Genomic DNA, 18202 nt, shown 5'->3' with positions numbered 1-18202 from the left:
CATTATACATTATTTAAACAAATTATAAATATAATAAAATAACACACAAAATATATAAACTACATGACTAAACAGACAACAACTATAGTAGTAAATAGTATATAGTAATTCATAATAATTATAGTGATATTAGCACAAGAAAAAATGGCGTTCAATTATATATAGTAATATAGCACGATAGTTTCTTAATTCATTTTAAAGCGATTCATTCAGGTTGAGCTTCTTCTAGATTCATGAAAACATTGCGCATTTGTTCCAAATCAGGAGGTGCTGTATCTGGATTACGTATCCATATATTGTAGGCTCGCTTGTCGGTCAGTGTTAAGGGTTTAAAACACTTGGGATTAAGATCCTCCTCTCCAGAAATTTTCGAATTATAGCGAGCATAGAGAAATACACGATAACGCCAATTATCAAAAGTCTGCAAGAATAAGAACAACATATTATATAGGTGTGTTTATATTTTATACTGATAAAGGTAGTTTCTGTTGAATTAATGTGTTATGTTATGTTATGTTATGATATGTACTGTATTTTATTTTGTATTTTTATTATAGTAGTATTTTGTATCTGTTGAAACTTCAATTCTCATAATTTTTCATTCTTAATAAAACATTTATTACAAAAGGTTATGAGCCCAGGAAACTTTGAGAAATAAATTAAAAATTTTATTTATTTTAATAAACTTAAAATCCAATATAAGCAATAATTTTTCAAGAAGATATTTCAAGATATTTCAAGAAATTTAAGAATATTGCAAGCAATTAAAAGTAATCGCTAAGAAAATGGATTTGTCGAAACATGTTAAGCCTCTCCAAAATGAAATGGATTATCCAATCTGGAAACGTAAGATGCGTGATTTATTAGATTATCACGAAGGAGCAATTGATGTCATTGAAGGTAATTTAATGAAACCAATTCCAATACCGATCGATGCAACAAGCGAGCAAAGAAAAATATATAAAGAGGAAGCTGATTTATATAGAAAAGCTAACAGTTATGCGAAGTCGATGATAACAAGCGCGGTAAGTGATGACGTATACCAAAAGATAATGGATAAAGAAACTGCTGCAGAAGCTTGGGAATCATTAATGCAACAATTTGAAGCAAGATCAAAGGACCAACTTTTTAAAATTTGCATTGATTTCTTTTCATTTACCTGGAACCCAAATGAAGATGTAAGTTTACATATAGCTAAATTGAAAAGTTTGTGGGTGGAAGTGAACAACGGTTTAAAAGGGAGGAATGAAAATCAATTGCCAGATGTATTATTGGTATGTAAAATTCTTCAAATTTTGCCGAGTCAATTTGATACTTTCAAATCAAGCTGGATGCTTTTAACAAAGAACGAAGAAAAGAATTTTGATGAAATGTCCGCACAGCTCTGCATGTATCAAAGAAATTGCAAAGGTGTAGATGTTCTCAAGAATGATGAAGCATTAGTGGTAAATAATTTTAAAAAGAAGACAACACCATCAATACAAAATTCAAATAACAAGCCGAATAAGAAATCTGATGTCTGTAACTACTGCAAAAAGAAAGGCCACTGGTTACGTGATTGTAGAAAATGGATCAGCGATGGTAAGCCAAGAAAAGAGATGAATAATGAAATTAAGTGTACATCACATCGAATACTGCCTCTAATTTGTGATGAAATTAATGCAATTAAAGAAGATTTTTCAAATGATTGGTGGATTGATAACGGTGCAACAAGACATGTTACAAATAATAGAATATTATTTAAAACGTTTGAAAACTTTAAAGACTCCTGCAAAATTAAGGCTGCTGGAAAAGAAGTTTTGGATGTCGTTGGTAAGGGCACTATAGAAATTCAGTCAAAAGTAAACAACAGAGTACTCGTTTTTGATCTAACTGATGTTTGGTATGTCCCAAATATATCGAGAAACCTCTTCTCAGTGTTATCTACTCAAGATAAATTTAATAATAGTGAATTTAGGTCGACTGCAACAAATTGTAAACTTTTAGTGAACAATGAAGTTTTGTTAGTTGGTCACCGTGAGGTAGGAGGTACCTTATATAAGGCAGATATCGAACCAATTATTCCAAGTGCAAGAAATGAAATTAATTCTACCGAAGCTGACAATACATTACAATTATACCATGAGCGATGGGGAGGGACATCAAGATAAACGTCACGTGCAACAAAAACTAAAAGAAGAACTTGGTATAAATGCGAAATTGGACAATAAATTGTGTGAATCCTGTATTTATGGAAAGTCTCATCGTCTACCATTTGGCAATAGAGAAAAGGCAAGTAGTCCAGGTGAATTAATGTCAGCAGATGTATGTGGTCCATTCCCAGCATCTTTTAGCAAGAAGAAATATTTAGTCATATTTAAAGATTCTTATACTAAATATTGTTTTGGATACTTCCTGAAAGAAAAATCCGAAGTTAAAGATGTATTGAAGGAAGTTTTGGATTTTGCAAAGACTCAAGAAAATCCTATAAAAGAATTTTTAAGTGACAATGGAGGTGAGTTTGATAATTTTGAGATAAGAAAAGTTCTTAAAGAACATGGAGTAACACAAAGATTGACTGCTCCATACACTCCACAACAAAATGGTGCAAGTGAGCGGGAAAATAGGACAGTCATCGAGATGGCACGAACATTTAAGTATTCAAATAAGAATGTTAAATTTCCTGAAGCGATTTGGGCTGAATTAGTTCGCACAGCCATATATATTTTAAATCGAACACGCAAAACTCCTGTTGACGGTAAGATCCCACATGAGCTATGGTTTAGAAGAAAGCCAAGAATTAATCATTTAAGAATAGTTGGAAGCGAATGCTATGCCCATGTACCATGCCAGAAGAGAAAGAAGATGGATTCAAAAGCAATCAAGGGTTATTTAATTGGCTATGATACAGAAGAACGTTACCGAATTTATGTAAAGGAGAACCACAGTTTAATTTTATCAAGAGACGTCAGATTTAGTGAAGAACTAATAAATTGTGATGATATTCAAGATGCTAGAAATTACACTTCGGAAGACAATAGTGAATATGTTAAACTACTATTTAAAAATTATGATAAGCCTATGAATGATATTCTGGTAGAAGAACAGATTCAGCCAATTACTTCAAATAATCAAGGAGCCGTAAGTGATTACCAGCCAAGTCCACAGGAAAATGATTCAGATTGTGAAGAAGATAATGAATTATTTGAGGAGTGTATTAATGATGATTTTTCGGATGTTAGTGATTTTCTTGGTTTTGAATTTAATAAACGTAAGCGAAAATTAAGTGATGAAGAAGAAGAACCAATAAGTAAACGTTTAAGAGATCGCACTTTAATTCATAACTCAAGATTTGATGACTATGTAATGGCAGCTCAGGATTTTGTAAATCAAATTGAAACTCCATTGACTTTCACCGATGCAATTAATAGCGCACAGAAAGATGAATGGCTGAAAGCGATGAATTCCGAGATAAGTTCTTTAAATGAAAATCAAACATGGATAATGGCTGATCTTCCTGAGGAATCTAAAGCCCTTCCATCAAAGTGGGTATTTAAAGTAAAAACAAATCCAGATGGGAGTATAGACAAATTCAAAGCAAGATTAGTAATCAAAGGCTTTAGACAACGTAAAGGCATAGACTATAATGAAACCTTCAGTCCAGTCGCAAAATTAGGAACAATTAGAGCAATATTGAGTGTAGCTGCAAGTCAAAATATGTACCTTTCTCAATTCGATGTATCAACAGCTTTTCTGTATGGCCAACTTGAAGAGATTATCTATATGAAACAGCCAGAAGGTTTTAATGATGGTACTAACAAAGTATGTCAGCTTAAAAGAAGTTTATATGGATTGAAGCAAGCGCCACGCTGTTGGAATCGTAGATTCGGAAATTATTTATTGAAGCTTGGCTTTAAGGCCAATGAAGCGGATCCTTGCTTATATATGAGAGATAAAGAAGGTAAGAAGTTAATACTAGCTCTATATGTAGATGATGGCCTAGTAGCTGCCACAAATCCCAAAGAATTGGAAATATTTTTATCTGAATTGAGAAATGAATTTAAAATAACAGCCAAAGATGCAAGTTATTTTTTGGGGCTGGAAATAAAAAGAAATAAAAATGGCATAATTATTAGTCAGGAGGCTTACGCAAAAAGAATTTTGGATAGATTCAGATTCTCTGAATGTAGATCAGTTTCATCGCCAATGCTAAAAGGAGAAATTTTCGAACCAGGGAAAGAAAGTGTAAAGGGTTCTCAATTTCCTTATAGACAAGCTGTAGGAGCCATCATGTATTTAATGTTGGGAACAAGGCCAGATTTAGCTTACAGTGCACAGTGGTTTCCCTTATATGAACAAGCGGTCAATAATCAATATCTCCAAAACTAAAAAAGTTAGGGTCTTCAAAATTTGTCACCTCATAGCATGCTCGAAGAACTTAAAGTTTGCAAATTTTTAAGAAAAAATATTAACAACTGTAACCACAGTAGCCCTTTGATCTTTCAAGGGTTAATTGGCTTTTAGATTTGTTTTATGATTTTTTGAAATAAAATATTTCAGTATGAAAATTCGTTTGTTTTAAACAATTTAAGTAAATTTTTAATCCATTTTAATTCATTTGAATTATACACTGAAAAGAAAACTAAATTAAAAAGTTATACAAAGTTATATAATGCAATATGAGGTATTACTAAGTAATATAAGGTAGTAAGGTAAAATAAGACATTAATATACATATATCAAATATTAATCAAATTTAAAACTCCTTGACTTAAACTACTTGTTTTCTTTGTTGGTAAGTTTGTCCTCCAGAAATAAATGGATCTGAACTTAAAACAGGCTATTTAAAAGTTCTGTATTTGTAGCATTGCACGAAATTTTTCGGGTATGTTGCAATCTAAACTGTTTTATATGCTTATTTTTCGCTTCAGCTGCTTCCTCCGATAATTCACACTACTACATGCTTGCTTACCTCAGCTCCATGGATCAGATTTTTATGTACCGATGCAAAAATAAGACGGTGCACAGAAGGATTTTGGTGTCAAAAAGTCAATTTATCAAACACTTAATTTCAAATTTATTTTATTTTTAGAAAATTTAACTAAAGTCCATGCAAGGGTGTTAAGCAAAAATTTACTTAAATTTTCACGCAATTCAGTGGTACAATTTTCCTAATAATACCATTTACCTTTAACATATTTGAAAAATATAACATTTCAACATCAATAAAAAAAAAATTATGGGGAAACCATAAACCGGTAAGAAGATATGCCCAAATCTATAAAACTCTAATTATTATTGAATTTTTGATTTTCCATGGAGAAAAAAAAATGTAGCCCTCAAGCAAGCAAGCTCTTTTTTTTAATAACATGAAAGATGGGAGTGTCTTGTTTCGATTAAAAAAAAAAGAATAGTTTTCGGAACAGGATGAAAACTTAACATTTTTTGTCGAATAATAAACGAAATATCCAAAAAATTCTTATGTACCAAATTTCTAGACTTTTGCTTGGATATAAACAATTTTATGCGAAAAAATAAATTTGGATTATATGGGTAGTGGGAGTGGACTTTTTTTGATAAAATTTATTTTTTTTTTAATTTAGTCCATATAATTCTCGGTGCCAAATTTCAATGCTCTAGACCACCCCTTATATTTTTTGCTTGGATTGCATGGGCGGTATGCGGTGGGCATGGCCGATTTTAATAAAACTTAGCATACGTTCATCTTTTATTTAAGAAAATATATGTACCAAATTTCTAGACTTTTACTTGAATAGGAAAAATTTTATGCGAACAAATCTATTTGGATTGTATGGGCAGTGGGCGTTGGGCGTGGTCGATTTTGATAAAATTTTATTTGTTTCTTAGTTTGGTCCATATAATTATCTGTGCCAAATTTCAGCGCTCTACAACCACTCCTTATAATTTTTGCAAAAAAATGTATGAAGCCATCCCTCTGTGTGTCGGGTTAGTATATTACAGATTACACGCCCATCCGCAAATTTCCGCAACTAACTTCAGCAATTTTATTATCTTAAGAATCAGATTAATACAATGAAAAACAAACCTATGGGGGAATCTTGGGGGAACACAACTAAAACTTTAAGTAAACATCATGAAGTTTTACAAAAAAGTAACAAACATATAGGTTAACTAAAACATTTATTTCACAAGAATTACAACACAAGTTAGTTTTTATTATTTTCTAAAGATAAAATAAATACCTTTAGCTTCAAAATCCTTTGAAAATAATTTAATTTTGTAGACTACAGCAATTGCAAGACCGTTTTGAAGTGCACTTTTGCTTTGAATTATTCTTCCAGCGTTCAGCTGCGCTTTGCAAATGAATATTTGCTCATGCTTTCAATTTTATTTTTAAAAAGTCCCGTTAGATTTACAGTAAAAACCGGTTTGCCATTAAAAGGATTGGATATTTAAGAGACACTTTTTTTGGATTTTGTCTAAATATTTTGTGACCGTTTTATTTATTTTTGGCCTATGGGCGGAACCACTGTGCAGTGTTGGGTTTCTATCGAGAACTTTAGAAAACCCTTCGAATGATGATGTTGTCCGTGTTAAAAGAGTTTTTCGCTATATTTCTGGAACGTCAAAGTACGGAATCTTTTATAACAATAAATCAGACCAAAAACTGAAATGCTACAGTGATGCAGACTTTGGTGGTTGCAAAACAACTGGAAGATCCACAACGGGTGTTATAGTAAAATTTGCTGGAGGCGTAATTTCATGGTTAAGTCAAAGGCAAGCAATGGTAGCTACATCCACAACTGAAGCAGAAATTGTTGCAGCCTCAGAAGCAACAAAGGAAGTTATTTGGCTTAGACGTATTTATGCTGAGTTAATTGGATTAATGATATTCCATTACTACAAGTCGATAATTCTGCTGCTGTACGTTTAGCACAAAATCCACAATATCATAGAAGAACGAAACATATCAGTTTAAGGCATTTCTTTGTACGTGAGAAAGTCAGTGAAGGAGAACTTGAGGTTCAACAAATTTCTACACAAAATCAATTAGCAGATTTGATGACAAAACCCTTGCAGCCAACAAGATTAAAGATGCTCTGTGATCAAATCGGCTTAAGGATCTCTAACATCACATAACAAGGGAAAGTGTTGAATTAATGTGTTATGTTATGATATGTACTGTATTTTATTTTGTATTTTTATTATAGTAGTATTTTGTATCTGTTGAAACTTCAATTCTCATAATTTTTCATTCTTAATAAAACATTTATTACAAAAGTTTCAATGTAATTTTATTCAGCTTAGATTTGTTAAAATTGTATTTCGATAGCCGAATCTTATATATAAATAGGCCACACGTTTTTTTGTGGTACACTTTTAAGTATGTTATTGTCCATCAATATTGATGAAACATATATGGTTTAAAAGGTTTTTTTCTCAAGATATGCACAATATAAAATTTGTTTTCAAAATTCTTTCCATAAAAGTGGTAAAGCGTTTTAAAAGTGGTCGAATTTCAGCCACCAGGCGATCCTAGTGTTATTTAAATACCACAAAATTCCAATATATTTTATGTTGACGTTATCTAAACATGTCAAGGTTGGCTATCGATTGAAGCGTTTTAACATTTTTGCACATTAGAAATGTATGGAAATTGAAGGGTTTTGAAAAACACCAAAATCGTTTGTGATTAGGAAACTCGAATAGAAAAAATATTCTTTGAAGTTTCTTTTCATGGAATTATTGATTTTGTGCACACATTTCTTAATATATTAATTAGAACTGACGGTCAAATCAAATTCCAAAATTGTCCAAATTTTCAATTTACAACAGATTGATTTAGAGCCATATATAATTTGGTTTAAACTTTTTATGCTTTTCTAACAAGCTCACTTGGGTATTAACAAGCTCGCTTGGGTCCATGAATTGGTCACTTTGTGTTACCCTAAGAATCATGCTCAGTTCCTCAAGAGGTCTTTCACATGTCAGAAATGGGTTCAGTATCGAACCAACCTGCCGTGCAAAAAAGGACTACCTACAAAGACAGAGGATATATTCAATATTTTCTATACCTTATCAATAATAGGTTTATTTCCTTCCAAAAATATCCACTACTCTGCCTTTCATTGAAATATAGAAAACAATTTTCATGCTAACTCATTAAATTCGATGCATACATTTCGACTTAATTCACAATTAAGTGATTGTATCTCATAGTAAGAGAGATACCGAGAAGTAAGATTTTATGGTACATGGAGTGAATGTGGATTTAGCAAAATCCGTGGATTGCAATGGCCAAAGGAAATTTTGAGTTCGAAAGGGATTACCAAAAGCTTTTTCTTAAGATGAAATCAAAAAATTCTTAAGATGAAACAAATATTTAAAATAACTTTTACACCATATTGTGATATTGATTCTAGTTTAACATAAAAATTAAAATCTTTTTATAAAAACAAACATAAGCACACACGCATAAAGTTAAACTACTCACTTGCTTCCATTCAGCTACGTGTTTAACAGCTCCCTGAGGTACGGAATTTAATATGTCAGCCAATTTAATCCAATAACGATTTAAAGCTGGATCATTGCGTCTATGTTCGTTTATAACAGGATGCTGTTCCAAAAAATTCACATAAACTTCTTTTTGCTTTTTTGACATGCGTTCTTTACGTTCTTAAGAGGGAAGTGGAAATATTAGAAAATACACAAAGTTAATGCATTTAAATTCATCACAAAAAAAAAAAAAAAAACAATGTGAATAAATTGCCACCAACTTACGTCTTAAGCTATTTGAGGAGGATGATTCTTGCATTAGGGCATCTATATGTGGCTGATGCTGTTGATGCTGCTGCTGTTGTTGTTGTAAATGCTGTTGCTGTTGTTGCATAAAATACTCATGCATACGTTCTAAATGCAATTCTTGTTCTTGTAATTCTCTTTCCATGTACGAAGTTTCCTCATCGGTATCAGGATTATTGTGCAAATTTAAAGCAGACGTTGATGAGCTTAAAGATAAGGCCGTCGTTGTGGCTTGGGCAGTTTGTGAATCATGCACAGCAGACTGATGGTGTTGCTGTTGTGGTTGCTGATGGTGCAGTTGTTGATGTTCTTGTTGGAGCTGCTGCTGTTGCTGGTGCTGCTGCTGATGTTGTGCTAACGCAGTGTGAGTTACAGGAGGCGGTGATGAAACTTCATCGTAATCTATTTTAGGTTCAATTTCAATTTGTTCTGTTTCGGTAGTGTTGTCTACTGATATTGTACTTGAAGGCGGCAGTGTATTTACATTGGTAATGCGTATTTTTAATGGTGGTGGCTCATCATTAGTTTGTGAATGTTGTGAATTGGAAGCACTGCTCGTTTGTTGTGGATATTGCTGCAGTTGTTGCTGATGAAGTTTATGTAGTTGTTGCTGTTGTTGATGTGGCTGTTGCTGTTGACCATTATTGGCAGTGTTTGTTACTGTAGCTTTTGAGGGTTCATGTAAATCTAAAGCTTGTTTTTGTGTAGCACCACAGCGGCAGGAAAAGCAATTTGATATTAAAGTGTGATAGTTGTCTTTACAAGGATCAAAAACTGGAACAAGAATAAACAAATTTTAAATTAGTAAAGAAAACGAAATTTCGACGACGAAAGTGCACTTATATATTTACACCAACATTTTAAACCGACCAAATTTTTTTAATTTAAATTTTTAGACCGGAAAATACATTAAAGAATTTCACGTCACCGTTCTTTACCCTCGAGATTACAATAATAACACACATAAAACGTACGTTTGTTGTATGTGATGCAAATCGATCGAATTCAAATCGAAGGATTTGGAATGGTCTGAAGATTTTTGGTCGATTTCAAGAATCTTTTTTTAACCAAATACTTATTATTTTCTTACAAAATAAAGCCCACATGACAAATATCAAATTACTTAAAATAATTAAGACAAAAAATGTGATACAAATTAATTCATAATATCATAATGAAAGTATAAAAAATTTACAAAACGAAAACAATGAATTCATCAGTATTTTTTCCTATTCAAATCGTTTCGTTTTCTAACTTGACTTCCATCCCATAATTTTTAAAGTGATTTTATATGAGAGGTACTATGGACAATTGTGGATTGATGCGCACACAACTTTTTAATGTGATTTTTTTTTAATGAATTTAGATATCTATATAAATTAGACATTTATGGCACAAAAAAGTCCTATTTCAGGAGGACATTTCTATTGGGTCTAGATGAATTAATGTCACCTGTACTTTTAGAACGAGATTTACAGCTAGACGGACTTACAGCTTCGTTAAATGAACTCAGTGAGTAATTGTAAGTAGATCGGTATATTTTAAGGGTGTTGGACAATATTTTGGGCGTTACAAACAACAGCACAAACGCAATATACCCTTTCCACTATGATGGTGTAGGGTAAATTATAAAAAAGTTGATAATTGTATTGTAACATAAATAAGTATGCACAATTTCTTTCTTTTCGCAGCATATGTATGTATATGATTTTAGATCTATTATTTTATAAATATAATTAAACAATAATTAGGAAATTTATAGCTAAATTTGACATTCCCATTGAAATTATTCGAAAATATTGATTGTCTTTATACAAATGACGACCTTTTATTATCTGATTATTATGTTCTGTACAGAGATCTGTCCTAAATTTCAATGATAATATAAATTAGTTAAGTACATTTTGTATTTTATTTTTATGTACAATTTACAAATTTATTTCACTTTTACTAACAAAGTGCTTATTCAATTAGAAGTAAATTTCTAAAGTAATTTACTAAACGATATTATAAAAATATGACTTTTTCTTTTTTAAACAAGTGGGTTTTTAAAACGTTTCAGCGTAAACGCTTTGAAAGATAATAATTGAACTTGGAGTTCTCTTAATGAATTTTTATCTTAATCAATAATCGTAATCAGGCTGGGATTCGTCGAGGCTAGGAAACATTTCCATTTTTTCAAAATCCTGAGGTGCAGTACTCTTATGGCTCGTCCACATGGCGTAGGCTCGTTGATCGGTGGGTGTTAAAGGTTTGTAGTTTTTGGGATTTTGGGCGGCAGCACCGGCTAATTTGGAATTGTAGCGGGTATACATGAAAACACGATAACGCCATGCATCAAAGGTCTAAAAATTCATGAACAGATTAATATTTTTTTTATAAAACATTAAAATTTATTCCGCCCAATAACCTGTTTCCATTCTTCCACATTTTTTACGGCTCCCTGGGGTACACTATTTAACAAATTGGCCAATTTATTCCACAAGGGCTCCAGTATAACATCATTGCGTCGTTGGGTCAACATACAAGGATTGTCTTCAAAATATTTCACATACAATTCCTTTTGGTCCTTGGACATACGTTCGCCACGTCCTGTAAAAAAAATGAAGAGAGAAAAATAAGTCTTTGTGCAGAGCAGAACAAGAATGACAAATAATTCAAACCTACTTCGAAAGCGATTTATCATAGATGGTGAATATTGTGACTGAGAGGTGGGTGTTGAATGTTGTATATTTGCAACCGCTTGTTGCATTACAGCTGCAGTCTGATTGAGAACTGTAGGAGGCGGCGGTGATGCTGCTGATATTGAGGTATTATTTTGTGGTGCAATCATGCTATGATGTGTATAGTTGGTGACAAAATGTTGCGATAATTGCTGATGATGTAATGGTTGCTGTTGGGGTTGTTGCTGCTGCTGCTGGTGTTGGTTTGGATGTTGTATTTGTTGTTGCTGCTGATGTTGGTGTTGCTCATGTTGTTGTTGGTGTTGTTCATGTTGCTGCTGCTGTTGTTGTTCCTGCTGATGCTGTTGGTGTTGCAATTGCTGTTGCAACACCTCTTGATGTCTTTCGTAACGCAAATCTCTCGACTCCATCATTTCCGTTTCTTCTTGCTCAGCCTTCGGTATTATATCCATGGGATCTATCGATTGCGTTAGCGATTCCGGTGTATTCTCATTGTATACCTGCGATACACGTATTTTATGTGTCGTCTCTAAATTACTCGAATGTTCCGAGTGATTTTCTACCACATCCAGTGGCGATCGTGTTCTACTCATTATTGTGCCTACACTATTGCTGGTCGTATACATTTGCTGCATTTGAGTAGCTGTCAGTGGCGAATCCATATTTGACGTTGACTCATTCGATTTCTGTGGCAGGGGAACAATGAGTTTCTGCGAACACGATGGTTCATAGTTGAGTTGCTCCTTAAGCATGTTGTCTTCGTTGCCTGCAAGAAAAAGCATTTTAAAATGCTGCGTTTTAATATACAATATAAACTTATAGACTTACAAGCAATAATTAAACTGGATGGACGGACTTTAAGAAAACATCAAACTATTTTTTAGGTATTCTTGTTAACTATTTTGTGTAAGTCCTTCGATGATTTTTACTTTTTCTATATTGCCGCACAAATATTAAATTTTCTATTTAAAAAAGAGAATTTCACAATCGTAACACACAAAAAATAACTTTATTACATTTGTTAAAAATGTCATTATTATATTGAGTAATAATGTGATAATTTTAAATATTCTTAAAACAAAATTATTTTACTTTAAACACCGCATTAAATAAAGGTTGAGAACAACTAGATATACCTGCAAATATTGTTGAAGTACATAGAAACATGTAATATTAGTTTGTATATTAAAAATTTCATTAGATTTGTGACTAGATATAAACTGTCACCATCATTGTACGTGATCATTTAATTAATTTTATTATATTAATCTTAGATTAACCTTTATCCCAAAAAAGAATCTGAAAAGAGTCCCACCGTAACCGATTTTTTTTTAGTACGAATTCGAACCGAAGCTATCATATCATTATGCGGCCTTATCGGAAACATACCGAAACGTTTAAAATGAGCTATTAATTTCCGAAATAATTTAATTACATTAATTTTAGAACATGTTGCACCCACTTACGTTGTGGACTCCATTAATCATGTTTTTTTTTCTTTAACAGAAAAGTGTTTTTTGAGGAATCATATTTTTTGGTTTTTGGTTACTAATTACCTATTAAGTTTATTAAGTATATTAAAACTAGCTTTCTTTTAAAATTCCATAGGTAAACAAAGTTTTTTCTTTAGAAAAATTTCGGTGTTGGTATTTGCCATGTTTTTCCGAACTCTATTCTATAAAATGTTGTTCATATGGACATAGTTTCCTCAGCTTTGGTAGATACATACCATCGTTTACAATTTAATTGTAACTGATTACAGTCATTGTATATTTTATGATATAGGTATATTATATTGCCCTGAAAAACAGCGCTATACCATAATAGTGAATGTCTTATTTGTGTACTTGGGGTCCAGTATCTTTCTCTCCCATCGCAGCCTCTTAATTGCTAATTTATTAATCGTATAGGTATTTATCACAGATAGTCTTTTGCTTCAATTCAGCATCGCTTATTACCTATTATGATTTTTAAATTTTCGCAAAACTTGTTTTAGCCATTTTTACTAACTATTTAAAATAGTAAATATAAAAAAATAAATAGGTATTGAAATGTTTTTTTTTTTTTTTTTGCAAACGTTTAAAAGTTTCCGTTGATTGTTTTGCCACTGCTATTAAATCTACAATATAAATGTAGGTATTTTGGTTAAAATTTCGCTGGAATTTACTATCATTTTTATCATTTTCTCATTTTTCCTATTCAATTTCAATGAGAAAAAAACTCCCGGGGAACAAACTCCCGCGGAATTTTTTATTCATAATTGGGCTGAATATACATATATTTAAAGAAAACCTAGAAAATTCCCACTTATCTTAGAAATATTCATTTATATTTGGAAAAGTTTGATTATAATTGATCAAAACGGCAACATTGAACGCAGATTATAATTAAATTCTGATCCTTTAATAATACAAGAAATAAAACTTAATAAAATGTTTGTAGAATTTCCTAATTTAAAAAAAAACTTACCTTGTCCAATTTCTATAACGAAATTAGTTAAATCGTGACGCTGTGCTAAATACTGCAACAATAGTTCATCGGGTATATTGAAACCAATCTTTTTGTTGCGAAACTCAAAATTGTAAATACCAAAAGCAGCACGTACTGCAACAAGAAAAAGAAAATATTGATAAAATTAAATAAAAAACAAGTAAGAGAGCTATATTCGGCTGTGCCGAATCTTATATACCCTTCACCAAAGTATGTAAACTTTAAGATAAATATTAAAGTATTTTTTGCTAAAACAAATGTCGGTGAAAGAAATAGTTAAAAAACATTTTTGGTAAAAGAAAAAATAGATGAAAAATTCTAGATTTTTTGCTTATATCTTAGCCAAATGAGGGCCGTTGGACTATAGCGGATATATCGATGTATCAGTCATGTATGTTGAAGTTGATTTCAGACGGAAATGGCTATATCGAATCCGCTATCTATAACGATCCAGAATACGAAAAATGTACAAACGGAGTGACAAACATACCACTCATGATGAATGGTATAACAACAACATACATCAACAGTTTATTATACAAAAAAAGTACAAAAAAACTAGAATAACAACAATAATAAGAAAATACAAAACAATAATAAAACATGAAACATGTGTGATGATGGTGTTTACCAAAGAATCATTATTTTACTATGGACAACGAACTACGAACGGTACAAGGTATAAAATAGAAGACCAAAGAGATAGAAACAACAAAAATAATACGAATAAGAAATTTATACACATAGAAATATGCTTGTATAGAAGACAACAGCAGCAATAGTATTAGTAGTAGTAGAGGCAGCACTAATATAGAAGCTTAAAAATAAAAAGTTAAAAATAGAAGCAAAAAAACAACAACACACTCAGACAATAATAAACTCTGACAGACTGAAGAAATACAAAAATAATAAAAACGCGGGTAAAACACTGAAACAAAACACACATTCGATGTTGACAATACAAAGATTTTAAAACGGCCAAGTTAAAGAATGTGATATGAATCGATCGAATTTGAAACGCTGTTATGAATTTAGATCGATTTCCAGATTATTTTCAAGCAAAATAAAGACCAGTTGACAAATATGTACCTTATAGGTAATTCAAAAAATGTGATACAATTTAATTCAAATGCATCATAATGAATGTTTAAACAATTCACGAAACTAAATGTTTTTACACTAAATCATAATTCACATTTTTGTAATTCATCTATCTTAAAAAAATGATATTTCTGAACCCTCTATCTTTTTGATTAATTACTTTTTAATTAAATTATTTTGGATAATTTCCACATAGAAAATATGTTTTCATAATTTGGAATGATCATGATGAATCCGACCAAGTATTTTAATTGAATAAAGCGTTTTCGAGATATTGCCCATTTTTTTGTTTTTATGTTTATATGCAGTGAATTACATTAATTTTTTATAAATTAATTAATTTGCAATATTTATGATTTAAGTATATCACAATTTAAACTTTTCAAAAATCAGGTTTACACCAAAGCTTTTGGACTTAGTTTATAAGATAGAAGAAAAAGAATTAATTATTCCAATTGTTTTCATTGTTTATTGCTAAGTACCTAGAAATTCATTTGGTCAATTTTGGCCACGTTTCCGGTTACATTTGCACATGTTTGTGCCCAGACAGACTAGACGTTCCAGGATACATTATTGTGAAATGTTTTTGCTTGAAATTGAATTTAGTCCATTTTTGTAACAATCAACAATATTTTTCTGTTCATATTACTATTAATTGTAAGTTTCAAACACTGTAGGTATACAACACCAAAAGTCCCGATAAGAAGTTCCATACGCCTTTTACAAAATCAAGGCATAACTTTAAGCCCGGTTTATCTGTTAATCGAATTATCATTCTGCGCTCACTTTTTGACATTTGAGGTGCCGCAGAACAAAAGGTACTTTTTTTAAAATTTTGGAAAATTGATTTTTTCTAAAAATATTATAAAAATACCAAAAAAAATCAATTTGTAAAAAACTTTGAAAAAGTACTCCTCATTTATGATCAGTATACTATGGCAAATCATAATAAATAGGTTTTTGGCGTAACGGTTTTTTAATAAACAAAATTGCAGCATATTGAGTGAGACCAATCCACAACCCGCACCGTTTAGTGCGGGTTACACGCTGATGGATTAATCGGACATTATGAATTATGAAAATGAAACTGAAGCTTGCGTTGCGGTCAATGATCAATGTTTTTTGTATGAAATTATGGATGATATTAATCCGGGCGAGAAGTTGTTTCAAGATGCTTTAGCTTCGTGCCATACGGCGAACGTAACCATCGATTTATTCGAAATCAAAATTTGGCAATAACTTGGTCTAGAGAAATGGACCTGACAATCGGACGTCCACAGCCGCGGTGGCCATATGTCCTAAATCATTTTCAAAGACTATCTTCTGCTATTTAAATTCAATTTTATTAAAAATTTTAAATATTATTTTTAAATAAAATAGTTTAATTAAATTATCGCTTAATACAGTTAGTACAAGATCTAATTGACAACATTGAACACGAACAAACTAAAATACAAAACAACAAAACTATTATAGAACAGACAGACAGACGGACACACATACAGAGCTAAAATGAAGACAGTAAAAATTAATAGCACTGTATACACACTTGAATTGCCCAAGTCTAAAGAAAAATTTTATATTATGGGGCATGGTGTAAAGTATAGATGGACGGATGGATGGTACATATATGTATGTATAAATGATTATGATAAGGAAAGGAGGAGAGCGGCCATGGACGGGCTAAACAGGAAAACATTCGCAAATGAATAGAAGGAATTTACGATGCAATTTAATTAATTAAATTTTAAAAAACACTATATTCGCCACTCACCGACATTTTTCAAGTCCCAAATGCTTAAATCGCGATTCTCTTCTGGCACTCCAATCATTAATAATTTTTTGGTGTCTCGAAATTGAAATGGTAAAATAATGCCCGAACGTAATACCATTTTTTATTGCAACTTTTTTCCTTTTCTTTTTTGGCTTTTTTGTGGGGAAAATATTTCTATTTTAATTTGCTTAAATTCACTAACACTCAAAATAAAATCATAAAAAAGAATTTTTACTACAACACTTATTTAATTTTGAATAGATTATTATTTAATTAAATTAATTTGATTTTTAATACGAATTTTTTTGAAATATTTTTTGTACACCTTCATTTAACTTGTTAACTTGTCAAAATGAAAAATTCTTCTAATCTTTATTTTAATAATATTTTCGTTTTATTATTTATTCAATTTCTTATCTCAATTCTCTCACTCTCATTTACGTTGCGCTTGTAGTGGTGTTCTGTGTATGAATTATATGCATAAGAGAATAAAAAATTGTGGAATAGTAGAATAAGAGGAAAAACAACAAAATATTTAAAAACAAACCAGCGCCAGTAATTTTTTTTAGTTAGACGACGGCTGTCAGTTGTTGTTGTTTGTTAGCAACCATATGAATTGTGTCGTTGTTGTTGTTGGTAAATTTTTAATATTTTTGTTTACGAATACTAGTTTATAAGAGAATTGCAAACAAAACAATAGTAAAGTAGTATTTTTTCCTATTGGACGAAAGCGATGGTAATTTTTATTCTTCAATGCACGCTAAATGCTATTTCATTATAGCAATATTTTGTTTTTATTTATACCTATTAATAAACAAAACAACCTTCAGAATATTCATATTAATTTTGAAATGTTTTCATCGTGTGGTTATATTCCAATTAGGTATATACACATCTGCTCAAAATAATAGATACACCAAAATTTATTTTTTAAAAACGAAAAAAAATAATGGTATATTGTAAAATTATAAAAAAAATTCAGTCGATTTTTATTTATAGTTAAAAGGAGAGTAAAAAACAAAAACAAAATATTTCATAATTAATAATAAATATTATAAAGTAAATTAAATTTCTTAAATTTCGAAAAATTTGGTGCTCATAATAATAGATACATTTTTAAAAATTCTTATTAAACAAAAGCTAATAAATTTTATCTTAAAAAAATTAGTTTATTATTAAAGTAAAGCTAGTATCCAGTATATCCACCTTTGTTTTGTAAAACTTTCTCCACTCTTCTGGGCATACTGGATATCAAGTTCTGACACTTCTCCAATGGAATCCCGTACCATATTTTTTGCGTTTTCTCCCATAAATCGTCTTTATTTTTGAAAACTTTCTTCGAAAGCCTTATCTTTAATTCACTCCACAAGTTTTCTATTGGGTTTAAATC

At 31.0% G+C, this 18202-nt stretch overlaps 1 protein-coding gene across 4 annotated transcripts; it reads right to left on the bottom strand.

The window, feature by feature from the left end:
• Window positions 1–185: 185 nt before the first annotated feature.
• Window positions 186–17383, bottom strand: LOC135954294 (probable basic-leucine zipper transcription factor Q). Of its 4 annotated transcripts, none has more exons than XM_065504404.1 (5): window positions 16813–17383; window positions 13917–14051; window positions 8743–9537; window positions 8456–8628; window positions 186–421 (listed from the first exon to the last, which is right to left on the bottom strand). In XM_065504404.1, the coding sequence occupies exons 1-5, from the start codon at window positions 16928–16930 to the stop codon at window positions 206–208; spliced, it is 1437 nt and encodes a 478-aa protein (XP_065360476.1). In that variant the 5' UTR covers window positions 16931–17383; the 3' UTR covers window positions 186–205. The 4 variants fall into 4 exon arrangements, with proteins under 4 accessions (XP_065360476.1, XP_065360474.1, XP_065360475.1 ...); XM_065504402.1 differs by having other exon boundaries at window positions 8456–8637; window positions 16813–17378; XM_065504403.1 differs by lacking the exons at window positions 186–421; window positions 8456–8628; window positions 8743–9537 and adding exons at window positions 10567–11108; window positions 11174–11355; window positions 11431–12213 and having other exon boundaries at window positions 16813–17363.
• Between the last annotated feature and the right edge of the window lie 819 nt (window positions 17384–18202).

Source organism: Calliphora vicina, chromosome 3, assembly GCF_958450345.1.
Source record: "Calliphora vicina chromosome 3, idCalVici1.1, whole genome shotgun sequence".
NCBI classification, from domain to species: Eukaryota; Metazoa; Arthropoda; class Insecta; order Diptera; family Calliphoridae; genus Calliphora; species Calliphora vicina.
The sequence above is the reverse complement of the archived record's forward strand: the minus strand, read 5'-3'. Positions and strand labels throughout refer to the sequence as shown.